Genomic DNA, 24,617 nt, shown 5'->3' with positions numbered 1-24,617 from the left:
GAAGTCAGCCCTTCAAGAAGAAATGGTGGGATTTTGTTTCCATATTTTTTGAAGACATGTCTTCGTTAGCCTTTCTGCATCAGCATCTCGCAGATAGGAAAAGGGTTGTTTCTAAAATGAATTTTTGAGCTGAATAAAGCGTGGTTTCAAGTAAGCAGAGGGGTGGACAGAGGAAGGATTGAAGAGTTGAAAGTGTTCAACTTCCACATGGTTTCAGACTTGGAAAGTCTGGGGAGAGTGTGCGTGCTGTATCTTTTTTCTCTTCGGTAAAATAATGTATCACAGTTAAGGAACATAGTCATATGCTGTACAGTCTCTTCATCGTCAGTAGAAAACAAAATATACATATAGGTAATTTGTGGCAATAATCACAAACTTGTAAAGCCAAAATTGTAAGGTTGGGGGTTTTTTAATTTACTTGGCGAAATGAAAAGATTTGGAATGCTGATCGTGTCTTTGTCATTGTTTCCTAGTATGAGCTGTTTGTTAAGTGTAAAACAAGCTTGATAGTAACTCTGAGTAGCTGCTTAGTTTGTGCACTCCACTTTTGAAGACCTCTTACTGATAGTGGAAAACAACTTCTTTTTGTTGTTTAGTTAAAGAATGTGTGGATCACCTAAGCAGTGATGAAGATGAAGAGAAATTGGTTGCTTCGTTATGGGGTGCGGAAAGATGTTTACGGGTGTTAGAAAGCGTGAGTATGAGCAGACGCATTGCATTTTTGAAAACCACTTTTTCTCTACCAGACCTTTTCAGTGTTACATTCTTTCAATATATAGTTACACAATAATGCTATAATGTTGATTATTTTTTATAGAGGATACTCACTTTCTGATGTTTGTCTTCCTGGAATGTTTAGTTAAAAATTTCTTTCACTATTCTGTATGTATGTACAACGTTGCAAGGGTTTGGTTTTTTTGTAACTATAACTGAATGTAATATTATGCTTTTTCTTAAGTCTTTACAAAAAGCTGCTGTTTATGGGTGCTGTTTTCAAAGCATGAGTTTGACTCTCTAGTGTGTGTCTTGTAATAACTCATCACTATAGAACCAGGATTTTCTTAGAAGCAATAAATCGATGTATATTTTAAGCATTGCTACTTTGAAGCATCAGCTGGCTAAGCGCTGAGAGAGAAAACTGCCCTCAAAATCAGACTAGTCCTGTAATCAGTTGAGCGTGCATATTGAGGTGGGAAATAGTTTTTGATGAGAACTTGGGACAGAATTAAAACACATGGTACTTTTGTAGAGCTTAATTGACAAGAATCATGAGCATGTTTCCCTACAGTATTGCTGAGTTTCTTTTTTGTTGCTAGTGTTACTCTTTCCGTATTGTGATATTTAAGCAGAAGAGTGTTACGATGTTTTAGCAATACATCTCCGCATCAGAAAGCGATGTTCGGGTTCAGAGTACAGGTCAATGAATCTTAATGAACACCTTAAACCCAAGTCAGAGGGCAAATAGCTACAGCGGTAATTTGCTTTCTTCACTAAAATAGAAGGACAGACTCAAAGATAGCGGAATAGTAAGCTAAAAACTGAGAAAGATGAAGGATTGCTGAAGTACTAATTCAAGGGTGCCTACTTAAAAACGAATGGAACCTCGCTCTTTACCTGCCTTCTGAACAGTGAGAGAAAAATGTTCAGATACAACGTCTGCTTTTGTATTTGATAGATGCAATTGCCAAGTAACAGAACAACCTTGTTTAGTGGTAAAATATTCAAAGTTGAACTTAAGGGTGGTTTGTGATGTAGTAAGACCCTTAGGAACTTGGGAGAGATGACAGAAATCTCTCAACACACCAAAGCATGCAAATTTCAGAGAACTTTCACTGTTTCTGAAAATTGGTTCTGAATTTCAATCAAGGGAATCAAGGAAAAACTTGATATTTTTTTTTTTTAGGGTTAGATGCAGAATAAGCTCTCAGGAGTGGAGTTGATGTCCGGTCCTAAAAATAACATTATGTATATAATTGTATTGTGTTATATATTTATATATATTTACATACACCTATGTACATACAGACTTGGGACACTGTAGTCCCAGGATATAGATTCAGCGTTCTGCTGTGGCAGAACATTCTGCCACGTGGTTTTGGTATTTACTATATCAGGGAAGATGTTTTTATCTTCAGTGCCACAATTTTGTGTGATTAATAACAAGGTGAAAACACCAAGGAAATTTTGGACAATGATAAGTGAAAGTTTACACTGGATAATAACCAAAAGATGTGGAACTCAAAGTGGGGTGTGAAAATAAAGTGGGAAGGGAATGCTTCTTTTTCAAGAAAAAATAAGTCCCATTTTTAATATCACTCTCTCCTCTCCTTTTTAGGTAACTGTGCATAATCCAGAAAATCAGAGCTATCTGATAGCATACAAAGACTCACAACTCATAGTCTCCTCAGCTAAGTAAGTTGTAACAAAAAGACATTTTTGCAGAGCACTGCACATGATAGGGCAAAAAATAAATTTGTTATCCCAGAAGATTCTAGGGGGGGAATACCACGTACTGGCTACTGTTGCTTTTCATGAAGTAATGCTAAAGCTCATTTAGGTGGGGGTGTGGGTAAGTACCCAAGTCCTACCAATCCGTAGTGCTGCTATTGTTGGTTCTGTAGAGGCTGTAAACTGTGGATTGAGTTCATCCTGTAGTGAGTTAATATGGACGTAGAAGAGGACGGTTGGGAAGCTACACTTATTTATTGTGTTTTCATTATGCTTAAAAGTGTTTACTGAAATGGAGCATAACAGAATTGACAGTGTAACTAAGAATTAGAATAGCGAAATTCTGTTCTGAGCTGTTCTCCCTGGCAAAGATGCTTGTACAAACACCTCTAACCCATTTATCAATCTGGGTGAGGTCTCAGTTCACTGGCAGATTGCATCCCTCTTGTGCTGCTCTTCATAGGAGAGCAAATTAAGCTGAAAATTTGACTCTGCAGACCTCATTGGAAACATAATTTCATGGTTGTAGGTTAGATATTTTGAGTACTTTAAAAAAAAAAACCCAAACAACTATGGTGCGCTAGGCTATTTAGACAATGTATATTTTTGACATTTTTAGTTTTGTTTGTAATTGAAATCAGTGTTATCAGTTTAATATCAAACTAATGGCATGCAGTAGAATCATGCTTGTGGTCCAGTAGTGTTACGAGATTCAGATTTTGCCGCTAGGAAGTCATGTTTCATTTATGTATTCCTTACAGAATTGAAATGGCTCTGAGGACAAACAACAAGAATGTTTAGGTAGTGCTGTCAGAATAACATTGTGCCTTCATTGGCAAAGGATACGAGGGGCAGGGTTTGTAGGGAGAGGGGATATCTTTTGTAAGACCATGTGATGAAGTTGGACAGAAGAATTAACTTTTGTTCTTTGAAATCTCAAGCTGATAAAGCTCTAAGCGACAAAGTCTTCCTGGGTTTTGTTTACACAATTTCACTTGAGCTCATAAAAGATTTTATAGGTGATTAAGTTTATTATCTCTCCCTACAGACTGGGCATTTGTGCATTGGAAAAATTCTGCATAAACTCTGTATTTGAGGTTTTTTTTTTCCTGGTAAAATGAGTACAAGGCTGAAATGTCCTGTATGTTGTTAGGGTAATTTTGTTCCACATCTTCTTCCTGCAGAGCACTGCAGCATTGTGAAGAGTTAATCCAGCGATATAATCGTGCTGAAGACAGTATCTGTTTGCCAGACAATAAGCCTCTGCCTCACCAGAATGTAACTAACCACGTGGGTAAAGCAGTGGAAGACTGTATGAGGGCCATCATTGGTGTCTTGCTCAACCTAACAAATGATAACGGTAAAAGAAACAAAAAAAAGATTTGCATATTCTGTGTTAAAGCATCAAATAATATGTTACTGTAAACCCTCTTCTCTCACTGATTGTGTTTTTTCCATGTGCAGTGCAATAAAGCAGTTAGGTAAGGCAGATGCTTGCTTTACAGTGATCAGTAATTTGTCTTTGCAAATTGGAGGAATATTTGCAAGTATTAAGTGTTAAGACGTGTGCTTTGGCTGAGAGAGTCCCGTTTATCTTTAGAGGCAAAAGGTTTCTACCAATCTGCTTACAGTGATGAAAATGAGTATATTCAAAGTTGAGCCTCTGAACTCTTTTTGTTTACAGAATGGGGTAGTACAAAAACAGGTGAACAAGATGGTCTGATAGGCACAGCTATGAATTGCGTGCTTCAGGTTCCAAAGTTCCTACCTCAAGAACAGAGATTTGATATTCGGGTGCTGGTAAGCTATTGTATTTGTTACATTAACAAAAGGGGATTTGCCCCCTTCTTGGATATTTACCTACTCTGCTTCCAAATTAAGGAGCCGCTTCTATAGGTTTTTTTATTGACCATATATATATATACTTTGTGAGGTACCTAAAGGAGGTTTCCAGGAGGTTTTGGTGGTTTTGAACTCTAACCGTTTTCCCTGTGTTCGGTGGGAAAAAGTGCACTGCTAGACGAACAAAGAAATTTAGCTAAATAAGTCTCTGAATTACCTAATTTTCAAATGTCTTTCCGACTTTAGACATACGGCGGATGTTATTGTTTGAGATAAAGGCTTTGTCAGATTTACCTCAGCTTATGGAAAATGGGTCTGTGTGGCCTAAATAGCAACAGTGAAATTGTGTATGTGAAGGGTCTTTTAAGAATATAAGCTGAAAGTTGGACACCTGAATCCCCAATCTATAAATAAAATCTCATCTTTAAAAATGTTTGTGTCCTGAATTGGAAAAAGGAGATTCCTGCATACAAGTTCTAGTATATGGGGATCTTGGGTTTGCCTCATATCTCTTTTAAATCCTGATCTCTCTGTCTATCAAACTGTTTCATAAAGTTGTATTAGCCAGCCATGTATCCTCAGAAAGATAAGGCCTAAACAAGACATTTATCTGGATAGATGTTTTTTGCTACATTGTCCTTTTTTTAATGTGTGTAATCCTCTGACTCTCCAATTCTGGCAGGGATTGGGTCTGTTGATCAATCTAGTAGAATACAGTGCTCGGAACAGGCACTGTCTTGTCAATATGGAAACATCGTGTTCTTTTGACTCGTTCTGTACGGGAGAAGGAGATGATAGCCTAAAGATAACTGGACAGATAGATGCTGTTCAGGCTTTAGTGCAGGTAAGAAATGTGGTTTTCCTGTAACAGTTACCATTTCTCATTATCAGACTATCAAGGGGGAAAGGAGAACTCACCAATGAAGATTTGTCAATTTTTTTTTTCTGTTTAGTATTTTGAGTAATACAGCACAGGGAGGGAAGAGGGGTGCCGCCCCAACTTGGAGTTTACTTTTCTTGTTCCTAAAGGATTTATGTACCATAGTTTTGGGGTTTTTTTTAACTACTATATTTATGAGAGCTTGCAACTTAAAAAAATAATCATACCGTATAAGAACAGTAAAATATAGAGGCAGTGAATACAGATGTGAAACGGCATTCTTAAATGTTGTATTGACTAACTTGTTAAAAAAAAATAAATCCACCAATAACTTTGGTAAACGAGTTCTACCACGCAACCTAAAATAAAAGAATTGAAGGGATTTTGAAGTACAACCTTTTTATTTCAATTGAGGTAATTTTATGGATGCTATTAGCAGTTCTTCTATTTAGCTATATGAAATGGCTGTCCGGCAGCAGACAAAAAGGAAAATCAACAATAAAAATATTATTATTAAATATCTTTATATATAGCTCTGCAAAGCAATATTTAAAACTGGTGGTTGTATGGTTTGGAAAACAATTTGCAGGATGTAAGTGCACAATATGAGATTGCTGGTTCAGTCACATCCTAGTTAAGTCACTTAAAAAGCAAAAGTTTGAAAGAGTAATTTACATATTAAGGGAAGAGTGAAGAGAGCGAAGAGGGGGTAGCTAGCGTGAAAAGAACAGAAAATGAGGATTGGTAGAGAACAAAAATGGACAGGAAAATATGGCAACTTTTAGTCTTCAAGCTGTGTCTCAGAGAAAACGATTAAACATTTACGATGCCCAGGAGGAGCCTGCCAACTGGTTCAGCGCTGGGGAGGGAGGGAGGAAGGGAGGGAGGCCTTTTCTGTGGAGCGCAGCATTAGTGTTGGGATAAATTCTGGCTTCCTTTGAAGAAGAAAAGGCTATTGTTAAGAAAAGTATTGCAGATTGACTGTAGTAAGGGCTGAGCTGTGAAGGGGAAGTAAACTTTCAAGTATTAATTCAATGTGTTTAGGGTTTAATTTATAATAGAAATTCTCCTGAAATTTTCCCATTAGCTATTTCTTGAGCGTGAGCGAGCGGCACAGCTGGCCGAGAGCCAGACAGATGAATTGATTAAAGAAGCTCCTACTGCTCAGCATGATAAGAGTGGGGAATGGCAAGAGACAAGTGGGGAGATACAGTGGGTCTCCACAGAAAAGTCAGATAGTACTGAAGAGAAAGATAAGAAGGAAGAAGATGATGAAGAACTTGATCTTAATAAAGGTACGTTGTCTGGTCATGATGAGCTCAGAAAAGGCAAAGAGCTCTGTGATTGCATAAATTCCCGCCTTGTCCCCTGCTTCCCAGCTACGTGCAGTCTCTGAGGCTGAGATTTCCTTAGCGTATCCCCCAGGTGAAACTGTTACAGGTCATAAGTAGGAGCAGTTCAGAGCTGAAGCATGAGCAGCGGAAAAAGTTATGCAACTTTTTATTTTCTTAATAGTACCTTCTATTAGTTCCTTCTAAAAAAAAAACCCAAAAAAACAACCAAACAAACCCAAACCTTTTTAGGGGCATTCTGTGTAAAAATATTCTGAAAAGGATGGCTTCTAGGCCTTTATCTTGTTCTTCTGAAACAGGCCTTGAAAGTTATCTGCCTTAATTTGTTTTCCAGGGTATCGTGACCTGTTCTTGTTTCATGCTACTTTTACATTAATTTTTTTTCCTCTCCTCCCTATTTGCACTTACGCTTCTTCTGTCCCTGTCGTCTTTGTGTCTGAGTTTTTCTCACTCGTCAGGGCTATCTCAGGTACCTAGATGTGCCGCATCTTTGGTAGTTTGTTCCAGGACTTTGAGTATCTCTAAGCTGAGTTATGTAAATGGAAAATGTATCAGGCCCGAAACACCAGTCCTTCTTGTTTAGTTTTCTAATAGTAGGTGCAGTGTATTACTTCTAGTAGTGTTTTAATCTTCTAATAGTAGGTGCGGTATATTACTTTCTCCAGCCTTGCTTTACATCCTTCCTCCTTTTTGTAGCTCCGTCAGCTAGTGTCTGCAGCTAGTTGCAGTTTGCTAAAACATGCTGAGTCGTTACAAAAAGTGCTATATCTGTTATGCTTAATAAAATAAACTTCTTTTGGTGGAAGTCTTACTGGCTTATAGTGTTGCATGAAACATTTATATTTGTATTTCGGTGTGTTAAGCATACTGTTTGCACATTAAAATGGCAGTTAATAAAATACTGTACAATGTAATGAGTTGAAAGCGAGTGAACAGCGCTTTTCTGTTGAAGAGCGTGCTGCTGAGTTAGTAACTAAGGGGTTTGTGTGATTCTTGCCTCTGAAGTCTCAGTCTAAAAGCTCATTTTGTTTGAGAAAAAAGAATTCTGAAAAGTGATAATGAAAGATTGTCTTTGAAGCAGTAAAAGATACCAGCTGCTTAGAGAACACAATACACTGGGTTGTCTCTCTTTACAGCTCTGCAGCATGCTGGGAAGCACATGGAAGACTGCATTGTGGCCTCCTACACGGCACTGCTTCTAGGCTGTCTCTGCCAAGAGAGTCCAGTAAGGGAATAAGTCAATAACTTGCTCTTAAGTCCAATACAATTTTTAGTGAAGTAATAATTTGCAGGATTGAAATGGGTTTATTAAATCAGGGTTCAATGTGAGCTGGTACATTGATGAAGCTACAGAGAGAGAGAGAGATTTCTGTGGGAAGTTGCCAGAGGTATTCCATCCAAAACAAATTTTATGAACATCAGTATGTTTATCAAAAACAGTTGGAATTGAATTTGGAATTGAATATTTAACCTTTTCTGCCTCTCTTCCCTTAGCTGTTAGTCTTAGCCAACAAATGAACTTCGCTCGGAAAAGCAAAAGGAAGATCGGCTCGCCCATTCTATAATTATAAAAGCTTGCTTTATTTTTCAGTAGTTTCAATAAGCAAGTTAACATCAGACTTAGTATTTTTTATCAGTCTGCTTTATTTTTTCCTCCATTGAAATGACATGAAATTGTGTATGCCCGTATTAGTTGAAGATGATTGTCTCGGATTGGAAATATATAATAGAAAGCTGAAGTTAAAATATAGAACTCTATGGCTGAGAATTTCGTAAACTCCCCTGTCAAATACATGCTCAAATGAAAACGAGGCTCAGACCTGCTTGCAGGCTTGTCTAAATTAACCCTGATGGCAGAAATGGTCTTTAACGTGCTGTTCTGTACATTGTCTCCAGTTAGCTTCCAGACAACTTCAGCGTTTGGAGTGACAACTGACAATAAGTTCAATAATTCTCAGCCCTTAACATTTATAAAGGGAGATTCTCTCCAAGTCAGGAGAGTAATCTGGTGGGGTTTTTAGTTCTTGATAGTCTTGTAGGTCCTGGGGAGGTCTGACGGTGGTAATGATCTTTAATGAAAAAGACAAACAACAACAAAAGATTTTAGCAATTGTTGTTTCCTAGAAACATAAATACGAGTATTGCTTAAGAGAGACTTGAATCGTAGAGATGAGAACAAAAGCCATCTTAATTATGCGATGAATATACTTGTCTTATTGCATCTCACCTGCAGAGTAACATAGTTCCGGGTCAGAAAAATACTTCCCAAATTAAAATACTGTTTTATTTCTTAGATCAATGTGACTACTGTGAGGGAGTACTTACCTGAAGGAGACTTCTCGATAATGACTGAAATGCTCAAAAAATTTCTCAGTTTTATGAATCTTACTGTAAGTAATACATATTTTAAATTGATATCTGTAGATATTTTTGCAATTGTGTTTTCTGTTAGCAGTCCCTACGTTTTTAGAAGCCTTTCCCAGTTTTCAGCTGTGTCTTTAGAAGAGCACAGGATGATTTTTCTGGTTTTAAATACTGGAGACCTATCTGTCATTATTTTGGTAGTTAATGGAATGAAGCTACTTTCATTCCATTTGATTGTGACTAGTCAGGCAAATGATTTTGAATGCTCTGCCTGAACCTAATTGCTTTTACTGCTACGTAATTGTAAATACTAAAATTCTGAAATGAGCGTAACTGAAATATTTAAAGAGGCAATCCAAATGCTTGTTTGTTACTTGTGTTTTCTGTTGTGTTTTCCAGTGTGCTGTTGGAACAACAGGCCAGAAATCTATCTCTAGGGTGATTGAATACTTGGAACACTGCTAGATACTTAACTTCCGCTGCAGGCACTCTAATGCTGGAGCTACCCTTAGACAAAAGAAGTCGTCATGAAAGAAGTCCTTGAAGGATATACCAAGAGCATTCATCTGTGTCATTCGTGTTCGGATTTTTAAGGCTACCTGGTCTCTTAACCATGCATTCAGCGTTTTCCAAAAGACAGTTACTACATCAATCTGCAACTATCAAAAATGAGGGGAAAGAGGTTCTGAGGAAAATAAATAAAGAAACCATGCTGTTTATGATGCAGTGCAGTATTTAAATATTTTTTGGCAGGGTTTACCCTCCCGATCTTTTTTCTTGCTTTGTTCGTGACAAGTTTCAAGGGGAAAAACTTGCTGCTGATAGTGCAACTGCTGTTTACTGTTGAGCCACTGTTTCATGCCAGCCAGGTGCAAAGGCAGCTTAGCTACTGAGGTATCAAACATGTTCTAATAAAGAAGTTCTGGACAGCAGCACCGCTCCTATTTGAGTTTAATTTGCTCTTGCTTTTTTATTACTAGATAATTCCAAAATCATAAAATATAAATTTTTAAATACTTTTGTGATTTTAACTACTGTCTATATTTAAAATTTGTTGGAATCCAAAGAGGCGAGGATTGGATAGTTTATTTTTTATACTGTTTTGATTGAAATTAGGTTGTTGAACTATTTCTCGGTTCTAAAACTGTCATGGCCCATGTACTGTAAACCGATAGACCATAACACTTTGTAGTTCCAAGAAGCATGCGAACCCATAAACACATAAAGCCATTTGAGGGTATGTTATCCACAAAAGAAAGAGTAACTGTAAAAAGTTGTGCCCTGATTAAAAAAAAAAAAAAAAAAAAAAAAAAAGAAAAAAAAAATAAAAAAAAAATCCCAGGGTAGTTTACACTTCTGATAAGCAAAAACTTTGAAATGCTGTTTTAATTTGTTTCAAGGAAGCACTCAAGATGTATTTTATAATGCTCAATACAAAGAATTTGGATGTTTTAGGGGGAAGAATTTTAAAGAAGCTAAAACACCAATGGGGATTAATGTTCCCAGCTGACATAATCTTTCTATTTCATTCTTCTGTAGTATGACAGAGTTTAAATGCATACAACACAAAGCCTTAAATTGCTGATATAGCTAAGATTTTGTTCAGTCTGAGGTCTAGTTCACAGCAGAGCATTGTGTTTGAAGACTTAAGTGGAACAAAGAATCCCAGAAAAGACATGACTTTTTTAAGCAATTTTTTTCTTGCACTCATTATTCAGACCAACAGAATTGGTAATTATTTTTGTTAAGGTGGTCTTGAATATTTGCAGACTGTTGGGAGATCTGCTTCATTGACATTTTTAAATACCTGTATAGGTAATTACATCATGTTATTCCATTGAACTTGTAAAACTTGAAGCCATAAAAATATTAGTTCTATGTATAATGAGGGGGAAATAACAGGAAATCTAACCTGCTTTTAGATCTTGTGTTATCTCCATGTATAAAGTTAAGAACTCGTGCTTTTGTATCAGTGCCAGCTGTAAATTTTTTACATACAGTGGCTGCCTTCTACGTCTTCCTATTTTTGATAATGCAGATTGTTGGGAATTCTCTAAGGAAGTAACTGATTAGCGGCAAAAATCCTATGTTGGTCATACTCTTTTGCGTTTTCTCTCATCACCTTCTAAACTTAGCCTATCAGTGTAACTTAGAAAAGTTCTTGAGGTTGTATTCCCCATTGATTGAAAGACAAAAAGCAGTATTGAGAGAGAGAAAAGCTCTATGTCAATGATCTACAACAGGAGGAAATTATTGAATATTTTACCCCTCTTGTTTTCTGATTTTAGAGATTTTCACCTATAATGGATTTCAAATTGATTCTGTAGTTTTCTGTGGAGAGATGGCAAGAGAAAATAAAATACAGATGTGATGATGGGGGAAAGCAGGGACAACTACCTTTCTTTGTTACACTGGTAATTGTTTGGGAATTGATTTACCTCAGTGTTTAACAGTTTTGTTTTTTTTTTTTTTTTTTTTTTAAATTTAACTAATTGTTAAGCACTGACAAATGCAGATATTTTTTTTTTTTTGAGGGTGGGGGGAGAAATCACCCTGTGAACTGCAGTGCATTTTTGTGTGTTAGACCCTCAAATAACTCTGCATTAAAGGGTACTTGAGGCCAACTTGCAAATTAAAGTTTTAAAGTAACTTTTTTTCCATTGTAAATATTTGTGTAAATACTCTCAATTGGAAATTAGAACAGTAGAGTACTTTTCTGAATCCAATCCTATTTTTATTTTATACAGTATTTCTCAGCTGTGATCTTTGGAGCAAAAGCCAACGGCAGGAAAAATAGTTTGTACCAGTTTCATGAAGTATGTCTTTGGGTTTTTGTAAATAATTTTAACTCAAATAAAATTGCTACTTTCAATACATATCTTGTCTTTTAACATGTAATAAAACACTCCTCTGAGTGATTGCAGAAAGAAGGCAGTGTCAGGTAAATTATTAGAAGGAGGGGGAAAAAAAAAAAAGAGGAGGAAGAAAAAAAAAAAAAAAGAGAGAGGAGCATCCTGACGGTAGTGCTCCGTTTTTCACTGGTGTGTTGGGACAACAAAATTCAGTGCCTGGACTGGAGGCTGTGGTCAGTCAAACCAACCAAGGCTTCAGATTTTCTGGAGAGGATGTAATCAATCTCTTGATGCATTTTTGGAGTTCTCCACACAAGTTGCTATTGATCCTTCAGCTGAAGGGGCAGGTAACAACTGTGAAGAGCTGTAGTTAGAATAACAAAAATAAGGTAACACAGGGGGAATGGGGCAGTTCTTGTTATGCTCATACTTTTCATATTGCGGGGGGAGGATGTTAATGGCTTCTTCGGTGAAAAATGAGACAATTACTATGCGCATTGCTCTGTTTCTCTATTAATATGAATGATACTTTAATTTTAGGATAGATTTTTTCCCCATGTGTTTTTTCTTAAATGATACCACTAGATACAGGTACAATATGCAATAATTCATGAGCTGTAAAGCGAGTCAAATGTGATGTGTCATCTATTACCACTTCAACAAGCATCAGCGAAATGTAACTTTATTTCTGTACTGTGAAGGGATGTTACTGGAGTTTGAAATATGGAGCAGTATGTTATTAGTATGTGGCACTGTAGGAGGCAAATACAGCTTTGTGTAAGCAAACGTTTTCCAAAAAAAAAAAAAAATCATCTGGTCAAAGTATTTCCTCTTGCTTATTTTGTTGGTAGATATGTAATGGAAGCATTAGGTGGGGATGCGTTGAGACGACATCAGCGTTTTCAGATTAACAGGACAATTGTGAAGCTTCTGTAGAAGACTGGGGAGTTGTAGCCTTTCACATAGATTATTTCACTTCTAGACTGTTTCAGAATGGATGATTTGCATAATAACAAATTGATCTGGCATGATCTGTGCAGCACTGATTTAGCAGAAGCTTAATGTAAAAGCAGATACTGGTGCTGGAGATGATTTCTGAAGCTGGCCTGATGGAGTTGGTTTTGTGCTGTCAGCAGATTGGGTCTCTCTGAGCAGAAGACTGGACAGTGATCACAAAGGTATAAAAGCTTCATTCTCCCCCTGAGCTGAGCATCTGTGCCGAGTGTGTGGCTGTAATGGTGTGGTTCTGCTAGGGAGCTGGATAATCACTGCAGGGCTGCTGCTTAGGGGTGGACAAGAAGATAGTGGGAATTCTCTTACCATTTTTAGGGTGTTAGATTATTTTTTTTAAACTTTTTCTGTAACAGAATATTCTAACAGAAGTTCTTGCTTTTAACCATGTTTTCAGGCTCCAGTACCTCACTGAATTGATAAAAGATGTTTTTGGTGTCAGATGGACTAGCGAGTATTCTGTCTTCCCTCATTTTTCCTTTCTAAACACGCATAATTCCTCCTTTGAGTAAGCAGCAGTCAAAGTGTTCTTGGTTGGCTGGTGCTATTACCAGGCAAGCCCACGTGCCTTTTTCAGTAAAGTTTCTTTTCTTTAATGTGGTGCTTTCCCTGTTTATATGGCAAGGAAACCAAAAATGTGTATTTGAGGGCAAAAGATAAAGAGGACTTAAGTAGCTGCCGTTCTGCATCAAGCCCTTCCTTAAAGGATGGCTTGCTAATTGGCTTTTTGAAGATAATGAGGTTGGAATTTGCCCTGTATCCTGCTAGCCAAGAGTTTTCAAAACTAGGCCAGTGTAATTCTTGATGCTGCTGCTTTTCCTCCTCTCTGTAATATGTTAATTTGTCTTTGGGTAAAGGACACCACTCGATTATTTTAGCTACTTGGAAGAGAAGCCACTCATATATGTTCTTTTTTTTAACCTACCTTAAAGTCCTGTAAAGGGGCTGTAATTTATTAAGACATTTGCAGCATCAGTAGGTGCAGATAGTCTTACTGTAAATAAAAGTGAAACCATTCTAAATAATGCAACTGCTTGAAGTCCTCATCCAAGGGTAAATTGATTTACTAATTCCACAAGGATCTTTATTCCAACTGTGAAAACAGGACTTAGTTTGCTGCTGTATGTTAAGCCTGGGGTTGCCGTGCTTGGTATGATACCTCTGTGTGTGACAGCAGGTGCTCTGGTGATGCAGAGGATGTTTTAAGGAGCCCTGGAAGGAGCAGCCCTCATTGGGAGGAAAGTGAACTCCGCTAGAGAGATTTGAAAGACGGACACGTTCATAACTTTCACCTCCTGTCTTCCAAACTGTATCTCTAAGTCTCCTAACCCCCAACTCTTGCTACTACAAGTTGAGCTTCCATTTCATCAGCTTAGAAGAGTAAAGGCCAAAGAATTTCTTGATGTGTGGAAAGTTAGACTACTAAAGAAGAAAGAGTTCTTCAGACAGTAATACCTATTTCCTTCTGTGCCCACAGCGTAGACCCAAAATTCTCGTCTGTCTTAGGTGGTCCCAAGTTGTTTAGGGGAAAGTTCACTGTTGGATAAATAATAGTAGGGTAAACATTTGTAGGGTAAAATTAGGTGATGAGGAAAAGAGGACTCTTATTTGGAGTAAAGGAAAGAATAACAGGAATTTTAATTTGATTTACTGTTTAGTGTGGCAATTCTTTGTTTCCTGTATTAGGACAGAAGATTTTGTTGTGTCTCTGCATTTAATTTTTTAAAAGTGGGGAGGAAGGGTGTTAACCTGGAGCATGGAGTGGATTAAATGATTTTCATTCCACCTGTAAAGCTGACCCTGTGATTGTGTCCTATTATAACAGTGCAGTGTCGGTCAGGTGAGTGAGCAATAATGGTTTGTGTGTGTGTTGCTCTTTTCCCTGAACTTTCTAGCTCTGTCACTTTACCCTCATAAGAGGATTACACGTATTCTTGCCATTAAGGAATAAAGACACTGAAAAGAGAATGTTCTACCAGGAGAAAGATTTGAGTCAAAGGTGCGCCAAAGAGTTTATGTTTAATTGTGGATATGAAGATTTACCACCTGAATTTAATATATTTGTTAAAGACCCAAACCAGACTTCTTCAACAGGTTCTTGATTTGCATTGTTTTCTCCTGCAGATTCACGGATGTTTAATCAATAGAAACTAAAACTTGAGGAACCTTACAAGGGCTACAATTTGATGGAAATAGAAAAACAAACAAACAAAAAAACCCCACAGATACTAGGAATAATTTTACTTTTTTCCAGCTAGTAATTGACCAAAGAAAATGTATTTAACTAGTCTGTTTGACGGAGAGAGACTTGTGAATGTGGCTGTGATGTATGCCCTACTGACAGTTGCTGCTCTTCGGTTTCCTTCTGCGTTACAGTATTCTACTTGGTGGAAAGCAAACCTTGGTGATAACTATGTGGGAATGTATGTGTGTGCACACGCACACAGACATGTATCTCTCTATACGTAATCATTTTGTTTCTCTGCTGTTACCGGTACCTAATGCATGAAAATCAAGGTGAAGGGCATTGCTGCACCATTCCAAAGTTGTGGTACTTCGGGTTTTTTTCATGGATGGGGCGTTGGCCTCTTACCCCAAACGTGTGGCTCTTGAAAGCGTTCTGGGGCAGAACGTTTTAAAATATCTGGCCTATGTTGTTTTCTGATCTGCTGTTTAATTTCTAGTCTTTCTTTGAATGGAATTTAAGTACAAACCATAAGGCAAACTTGCCGTAAGATCAGTTTGTGTCACAGCTTTACCTGAGGCAGGAATTTAGGTTCAAAAGGTTGGTATTCAGGTTACTGAGCCTCAAAAAGTAGTTTAGAAATGTTACATAAACTGCTGTATAACATCTGGTGTCATTTTGCTGGCTCGTACTTTCAATTTTTGTTTTCATTCAACAAGAAATTTTAAGGCAAAGCTAGCTTATCTAAATTAAAAATGCCATTGTGTTTGTCTAGCTTAAAGTGCTATAATGAAATTATACTTCAGCAGCAGAAATGGAGCATTATAAATTAAACAGAAGTGATGCAATTATTGTTTATAGTCTCCTTTGCCCTAACTATTTTTAAAAACTGACAATAAATTTTTAATAAGGAAAAGTTAATCTTCCTAATGGAAAAATCCAATTGGAATTTGTGTGCTCAGTATATTCATGCACATCATTCAGTTTTAACATGGAGCTTCATCTTGCAAAACAGCATTTTTTCATTAGTGATAGCTTAGATTACAATGAGAATCTTACTGAGGATTTTGCAAGAACAAATTGTAACTATTTTATCCCAGATAATCATAAAATTTCCTCCTTCTTTATTTGGTGTGGGTTATAATGGTTCTTCAAGTATCATTTCAAATATGAGACAAAACCAAGTATATATAGGACTTCAAATGTCATTTATATATTCCTGTAGAACATCAATTAAAATTGCTGGGACAAACCAGTACTCTAGAATGATATGCTAATCTATTATACATCCAGTCTAAGACTGTAAAAAAAAAAAAAAAAATCATTCTGAGAGAACTAAATCAATTTTTCTGTTCCTCACAAGAAGACATAAATATATGGTGATCCTAGTGTTGTCATACAGTGTTAAGAGTCTTATACAAAGATGAAATACACTGCAACTGAAATTTTATTTAACACTTGTGATTAGCATTCCCAAGTTTTCAGGAGAACTGGTTTGTGCTGTTTGATTAACATACAGACTGTAGCTTCAGCTTTTTTAGATCTTCTGAAAATCACTGAGAACGTGCTTTGGTTTTTGAACTTTGCTACCTGGGACCAAATGAAGTGGCTTTTGAATGACAGCTGTCTAGACAATTCTACCCTGCCCTGTGAGGATTCTTACTTCGAAATGCTGAATTCAAAGCCTGAAGTCGCTAACCTTGGTCTGTCATGCATTATGTGAATGTTCTCTAAAGCTGAGCTCAGTCTGTATACCTTTTTTCTGGGAGAAACCCTCAGCCAGTGCTCAGTACGTGCCTCGTTTGGTCTCAGTAAGACCAAAAGTCCTCCTAAGTCCATGTAAGCATAAGGTCAGACCTAGAGGAGGTTGGCTTGGGCAGCCCCATGTGGCCAAGCATGTGCACTTGAATTCTGCTGAGCAGGGCCATGACACCAAATACATCTGAAAAAGTTGGCATGTTTGTAGAGGTTTTGCTGAGGTCACCAGAAGTGGCTGTCTCGGGCTCTGGCCCAGGAGCTCAAGCTGTTCACAAAGGAAAAGTACAAGATGCAGTGGGGGTGGGTACCTGCTCGGGCTGTTTCTGCTGAACACCAGGTTTTGCCAATACTGGAACCCCCACTGTGTGTTTCCTGGGCCTAGAGTCATAAACCCACATGGTTGCTGAGCCATTGCTAGCATCATTCCAGCAAGAGGAGCACGTGGCACCATTGGAACGCACTTCCTCTCCTCAGTCTAGCTAGAAAATCCTTGCCCTAAGATGTTGGAAATGATACAACCAAAAGACCTGAAGGAGTTCTGTGAACCTGGATTTCACTACGTATGCGAGATTCTACTTAGACTTTGTGAGTATGCGGTTTGACTTCCCAAACAATAGACATGGTCTTAGAAAGGTGGAGATCACCTCCCTTTCAAACAGGATTTTAGGCTTATGTAAGACAAGGATATCCAGAAAAGCAGGATTGTTCTGCACAGACTTAGTCATTGTCTTAATTGATGCTGTTTCCTCAACACCAGTAAATGTCATATTATTTCAGGAGCATGTGGAATTGTTGTTGTCCTGGAGATTAAATAAGAATTCTAGAGATTCAGACTTGTGAAAGAAAATAGTAGTTGTTAGCGGGCTAGTGCTGAAACTTGTCATCCATCTGTGACCAATGGTAGGGACAGAGAATACCCTTATTTAACAAGCTTTCCCTGGAGATGAAATCAGAGACACAGACGTCTGACAGGGTGAAGAAGACCCGTCATGCAAGTTATGACATATCAGAAACTGGATCAACATCTGGGCCTGGCATGTGGTTGTACAGCACTTCTCTTCTGATGTGTCAAGTATTTCCTGTGAGAACAAGATGACACTGAGGTCTTTGAGGGGCTCCAAATGGACTAGCAATTAGCTCACAAGTACCTTTCACTTCCCAAATGAGATTCCAGTAGTACCACATGCCGTCTACGATTAGGTTGCTATCTCCCAGCATACTGCAAAACACATCGCATAAAACAGTTGCCACAAAGGGTGCATACGCTACTGCACCATAAGCGACACTGAGACCTTATCAAGATACAACTAAGGTCAGTACTCTGCCTTAAGTTTGGCAGTACACAGCATAACATCTGCAAACATGATGGCAGGCTCTAGAACCACAGTGGCACTGGGCTGCCAAGTGATTTCCTTGGAAGCTGCTTTGCTCTTTTCCACTGAATGCAGCTGAAAATTGTAGTACACAGTTAACAATTCTCTGTACATCATCTCCTCTACCTCTTCCCCCATCTCTTTTCAATAACACCACCGAAATGAGGTTTTTCAAGAGAAAAGTCCTTGTTGGGCAGAAATACCCGAGAGTTGTTCTTCAGCACCAGGAAAAAACTTCTATTCCCTTCTTGTTCTAGAGAGAAAAAAACAACCCACAACTACATCCTGATCTACTGAAAAGACTTTTAAATGGGTACTGTTTCAGGATGTTGAGATTTGCTTCCATCAGTCTAAGGTCCAGGCTGCTTCACGGTGCTTGGTTTATGTCTGGCTTTGCAGTGCCAGTTCCACAGAAATTGTAAGCAGACGTGATGGTATCCATTCTTTTCACATCACAGTAAGGACCAGCACTGACTGGTGTGCAGAGCACCATTCAGTAGTGGTAGAAAACAGGAGGTGGTTTACTCAGAAGTGAACTCACCAGCCATGATGTCCAATTTTAAGAATAGATAATTGCTAGATTATAACTCTAGTTATTGCAGGTGCTGTGAAAGGTGTGAAACCCATAATCTCTTGCTCTCGATGTTTCAGAATAACCATTGTCATAAGCATCAGACTGCAAAGGAACAAAAGGAAGATTACAGGTCTCTTGCTCTTTTTACTCTCATAAGGAGAGAACTAGGAGGCCCACCAACATTCACAACCCAGCTTTGAGTACAGCTTGCCAAAACAAGCTCCTCAATATCCCCAGCTCAAGAGCAACAAGTATTCCTCTAGCAAGTTTCATGCTGACTCCCTTATCTCTTTAGAAATACAGTAACTGTTGGATGCATGTTATGACTACCTCCTCTGATCTCCTCGGCAGCTGGCAATGGCCCCGAGGAATTCTCTTGCTGAGTTTGTGTGGCTCTCCGGAGCACTTGAAGGCTTGTTGAGGTATGTCCGAAGTCCTGTCTCTGTGATGCTGTGCCCCATGGCAGTGGGGGAGATCTGAGATCGGCCCTGTGATGCATGTGTGAGCAAAAGAGGTAAGTGTGTGTGCACTTGGCTCCGGAATGCCTCATTTCTGCAAGGAGCTCTGTAAACACACCGGGAGCCTTATGTGGGGGACAAAGCACAGGGAGAGCAGAGGAGTTCATTGCTACTCAAAAGCTGTCATACTGATTCATGCTGTTCTCGGCACACTGGCTGGGAACTGCTCGTGTTACTGCGTAACAGGTACCACTCTGGTCAGGCTGCAAAAGTGTTCAGAGGAGATCTTCTGAACATAGAGTTGGTGGTAATGTGGTATCTGGGAAGGGAATATGAGGTTTTATGAAAGGCAAGTAAAAATAAGGTCTTAAATTGCATCCTGCATAGCTTTATGAAACATTGAGAAAAGTCACTACACCTGCTGGAGTCCACACATCACTTTATGAAAGAGATTGTGCGTGAACATAGGATGTGTTTAGTTAGCTTCCTCACAGCACTTCTACTTAAACACAAGATTAACTAAAAAGACATCACTGCCAGTGTTCTGGCAGACACACAATGCTCTAGTCTCTTGCTGTTTGTCACTATTTGCAAAGAATTTGAAGACAGAGAGCATATTGATTAGAAACAGACTTCTTGGAAACTTGGTGGAGGGAAAAATGTCGAGAAGGTGCCAATGTCAAAGCATGAGCTGTATAGGAATGACAAGAGCTGATTATCAATGACTATCAGGCTCAACTCAGCAAATGGCTGCGGTTTATAGCATGTCACTTACAGTTGGAACTAGAGGAAAGACTGTGACCACAAGCTTTCAAAAGAGCTTCAGAAATAATCCTACTGACCACAGGCTAGCAAGTTTAACTTCATTCCAAAAGAAATTGCTAGAATTTAGATGCTATAATAAAGCAGAGGCTGCTGATGAGGTACTTGGCTAAATATTAGGGGGAACCAACTGCTGTAATATTAAGAGAAACCATAAGCATGGATTGCTCTTAAAACTCCTAAGGAGCTCCTAAGTAAGCAGACAGGTGTGACCCGGTTAATATAAAACCGTGCAAGTGTTGGTTGAAAGGCACTCAAGAGATCACGTAGCCCAGACTTGTGCTCAAAGTGAGATGGGTGACCAAGCTACTTCAGGTCAGCCCAGTTCTGAAAACCTCTAAGGATGGAAATTTCACAGTCTCTCTTAAGTAATCCATACCAGTGCTGTACTACTCTCCTAATGGGAAAAAAATAAGGTGTGCTTGTCATTTTTTTTTTTAATTCTTTTTAATTACTTTTTAAAATACTTTTTAAAAAAGTATTCACTAAAGCCTCCTAGAGACCCTAAGCTACACATAGAGAGAAAAGTCTTCTATTGGACTGATAACCTTCAATCCACAGGCTTAAAAGAGAAGAGCTGAGCAGAAATAACAACCTCAACCTTACAGGACAGGAGGATGCTGCTGAGTTACCAAGGGATGTGAGCTGAGTGCTGCACTGTTGCATGGGTTTGTGATTGACTTGACAAGGGGAGTGTGGTGGGTGGGAAGGGTGACGGACTGTAGGTGTTTGGCAGTCTGCCGGTATTTGGTTATTCATGATAGTCAAATACATTAAGATAGAGTACAAATTAACTGTTGCCACAAAGAAGAAGAAGAAAAAAACCAAAACAGTCTGACTAGTCAATTTCAGCAGAGGGCAGAAAGACAATTATAACATTAGGTATTATTAGGAAACAAATAGAAGAAGAAAACAGGAACCATCTTCATATCACAGGATACATCCATGATGTTGCCTTGTTTTGAATACAGCATGGATTTTAGGAGATAGCAAGACAGAGGCAGATACAAAAAACAGCCTCTTTATCTTCCTTTCTTCTGCTTTATACCCTGAATAACCAGCAATATGGAATAGCTAGAAGAGATTAATAGCCCAGAATTCTTCAGCTTGAAGAAGAAATAATAACTGGCAGTATATGACAGGGACAAAAACCTCAAATATCATGTGGAAAACGTAAATAGGGAATGACCGGTTCTCCCAGAGCTCTCCTTCCTTCTTACAAGAGGGAGCCCAGTGCAATTACCAGGTAACAGAATTTAAAATAAGCAAAAGGAAGTACATTTTAACACAGCACAGAATTAAACTGTGAAACTTGCTGCCTCACTATACTGGGAACTGTTCACTCTGAATATTTTGCTACTAAGCATTAGTCTTTGCACGTGAGGCAGCTAAAATTCACAGTAATGTATGAAGGAGTAGTGGCAGGTCTCTCTAATGTCTACAAGAACTGGTTGCTCCTTTCAAATTTTGCATCGGTCCCCCCGCTCCTTACTGCGCCATTAGTTTGTGGCAGCGCATACATTTTGCAGTGTGCACAAGCAGCAGAAGCAGCTTTACTTGGAGCCTAATTCCTCTGTTGCCCAGCAGTGCCCCAGACACCACTATGCTTCAGGATTAGCTGGGCTTAAAGAGTCATGTCCCTGGCTGACAATCCTAGAGTGGCAGACTGGCCAGATCCTGGCTCCCCTGTGGGGCAGGGAGGTTTCCACCCCCACCACTAAAGCACTCTCCTTCCTACAGAAGGATTTCCTTGCATCTGCTTGGATGGTAGCATGGGTCCATTCCCATTTCTTCCATAGTTTTGGTATGAATTTTCCAGAGCTCACCGTATACCCACTTATTCTGTTCCTGCTTCTCTTCTAGCTCTAATTTCCCTTCACCTTGCTTTCTCCCAGCCTCCAAACGGTTACCAACCCCCACATAAATAATTTGTATTCTTTTCAAAAACAGTTTGAGTCCCCTCGAATACTGTGCTACACTCAGATTGCATTTCCAAAAATACTAAACAAATACCACGGCCAGACAGACATGCCATGGCAGCAGATCTTGCTCACATTTTGACCTTGGGTAGAGTTCCAGCTTCTGATGGCTGGAGACGACTTCAGTTCAGTTGTCATATGTATCCCCTTGAGCTGTTCGGGTCACATGAAACGAGGCTGGTGAGAAACCTCCTTAGCCAGACTTTCTGCAGCTCACTGCTTGGCACATCGCGCATGCCTTTCAGGGGAGCTCAGCTCTTTCTTTAATGCCGTTCTCCCTGTGGCTTCCTCAGAGTGACAGGGAGGGAGCTGTGAGATGGATGTCCAGCCACAGAGATCAGTGAGGGGGCAGCCGGAGCTGTGGGCACGCTCCCACACACCCTACGGAATGCTGGTCTCAGGGCAGTCTGTATGCTGAGAACAGCAGTTCATATTCCCATAAAGTGGCAGTGCTGAGCTCAACCCCTGGAACTGTCACACACTGCTTGTTCTGAGTCCATCCAAGGATGCATGAGGGCTTTAGCATAGTTAGGCAAGTCAGCCTTTAAACAGGACTCCCTAAAGGTAATTGCATATGGAAGTGACACAAATTCAAGGAGCAGCTCGCAGAAATGTATACTGCTCTGGTGTAAGTCCAGCTCTGTGTTAATTATTAAGGAGTGGTATTTTTAGTCATCATTTGTAATAGATTCCACATGTCTGAAACCTTGTTTCCATGAAAGTTCATCGCAATGTCAAGTATTTAATTAATTATAACCTTTATTTTAAAGGTGTTACTGCTATTAGTAGAAACATTTGTGAAAACCTGTTTGATTCCTTTCCTGCCCCCTCCCCACTGCAAAGGTTAAACAATCGCATGAGTTTTAGCCATGCTTTCTACCATTACAGACAGCCAAGTTTGCCCAGGATATAAATATAAATCCAGAGAAGAGGGGAGGCAGGAAGAGTTGGTTTACAAGAATATGGAGATTCTTTCAAAGATATATATAAACGTCTTAATCTAAATTCAACAAGTAATTTGCTATACCACCAATAAGAAATGTATACTTTTTAAAACAAGTAAATAAAAAAAAAATTGCAACACTTGCAATCTTTCTTACAAAAAAATTTCCTTAAACAGTTGGCAGCTCTTAGTATCATTTGCCTAAATTCATAGACTAATTTACATTTAAGAGTATATTACCATGACAACTTTTAAATCTTGCTAAATTCTCTTCTTACTACTTTTTTTTCCCTGTATTTTCTTCAAGAACAGTGATCTGTAATCTGGAACCTCCTCCATCTGCAAGGACCTTCATCCTGCATCTTAAACTCTGAGTGCACTTTGAGTACTAGTGCAACAATGTAGGGTAGGCTTAAAGCATGTTACCTTCAAAATCTTGTTTATGAAGAAAGAGGAAACATATCATATATAGAAAGCCAAGAATTTATTGTTAGTATAATTGAAATCGTAAGTCTAATATGAGAATCATTATTAGTCCAGATCGAATTATTACAGAAAAAGAAAAAACAGAGGTGAAATAATAATAAAAATAACAATACAGTTAAAATTGTTATACTCACACTTCCTAGCTTCTTCCCCCTTTCCTGGTGTTACGCTCACCTGGCCACTGCTTCTTGGAATATTCAGGTTGGTGGCTTCAGTCCAGTGGTAGGTGTGCTAAGGCTGGTCACCAGCACATGAGGTCTTTTGCTGGGAGGAATGTGATGTTGATAGCTGCATCTCTCTCGCTCTGGGATCCACTTGGGGTCTTTTTTGTTTTCCATTAGGCTTTCACACCTTGTTGTTTCATCACTGGTTTGCAACTCCACCTGATATCCAAATTTACCATATATGATGTATCTTTCATATGCTAGAAACTTATTCTTTGTTCTGTCATCCATAAAAACATGGTTTTGTCTAACTCTAGGTCTGTATTTCTTTTTAACAGAAAATAATTGCTGATTTTTTTTATAGCTGTGGGGTCTCCAGTGGCAAGGCTGTGCCTCAACATTTGTCATCTTGTGCCTGTACTCCTCCCCACTGCAACCTGTATCTTCATCTCTCAAGGCCTCTGCTATCATCCCAGGCATGTATTTCTCCATGCTACATGATTATGTTGGTTGTATCTTGTTCTGCATGGAATAACTTGTTACTCCCGTCTGTACGCAACTATGGTGGTACCATACAAGGATAAGCAAAAGTAAAAACACATCTATAATAATCTTGTCAGAAGAAAAAATGCTGTTACAGCTAAGCCAAGTTAAAAGAAAACGTGCAGGCAGGTCAGCAAATGTTCAGCTGAAGCAAGCCTAGCATGACTCAGTGCTGAGGCCTTGCAAACTCAGTTCAAAGCACGTGGCCAGTTACTAACAGTGGCAATATCTAAAACAGGGGTACAGGTTACAAGCAGGCAACTGTCACATCAGCAGAATGCAGTAAGTGATGCAGTAAGTAATGCTGCTGTGTCACATTCCAGCTGCAGTTACAGCAGTGCCTATCCTGCTGACAAAAAAGGCTGTACAGGTGCAGAGCAGCAACATCTGGGATCTTAATTACTGCTCATACAATAAAAGAACCCAGCCTGCCTTTATGGTCTCGCTCCAAGTTGACTGGGCAGTTGCTTGAGTGGAAAAATAGCTTACTGGTGAGATCAGCCTGTTCAATCCAGGGAAGTGAGAAGAGCAGCTCGTTATTAAAATAGAAGGCAAAATGAGGCAATTCCTCTGCCTGTCAAAT

At 38.9% G+C, this 24,617-nt stretch overlaps 1 protein-coding gene across 1 annotated transcript in view; it reads left to right on the top strand.

Annotated features, from left to right (window-relative positions):
* WAPAL (wings apart-like homolog (Drosophila)) overlaps window positions 1-10,181 on the top strand; it is a 68,303-nt gene extending 58,122 nt beyond the window's left edge. The window contains exons 10-18 of the mRNA XM_009893028.1: window positions 597-694; window positions 2,336-2,412; window positions 3,633-3,808; window positions 4,133-4,248; window positions 4,973-5,134; window positions 6,258-6,465; window positions 7,659-7,747; window positions 8,817-8,912; window positions 9,286-10,181. Of these exons, the coding sequence (XP_009891330.1) occupies window positions 597-694; window positions 2,336-2,412; window positions 3,633-3,808; window positions 4,133-4,248; window positions 4,973-5,134; window positions 6,258-6,465; window positions 7,659-7,747; window positions 8,817-8,912; window positions 9,286-9,351 (1,088 nt within the window). The 3' untranslated portion in view covers window positions 9,352-10,181. The remainder of the gene's footprint in view (window positions 1-596; window positions 695-2,335; window positions 2,413-3,632; window positions 3,809-4,132; window positions 4,249-4,972; window positions 5,135-6,257; window positions 6,466-7,658; window positions 7,748-8,816; window positions 8,913-9,285) is intronic.
* Window positions 10,182-24,617: the final 14,436 nt, after the last annotated feature.

Source organism: Charadrius vociferus, unplaced genomic scaffold, assembly GCF_000708025.1.
Source record: "Charadrius vociferus isolate BGI_N301 unplaced genomic scaffold, ASM70802v2 scaffold429, whole genome shotgun sequence".
NCBI lineage: Eukaryota > Metazoa > Chordata > Aves > Charadriiformes > Charadriidae > Charadrius > Charadrius vociferus.
The sequence above is the reverse complement of the archived record's forward strand: the minus strand, read 5'-3'. Positions and strand labels throughout refer to the sequence as shown.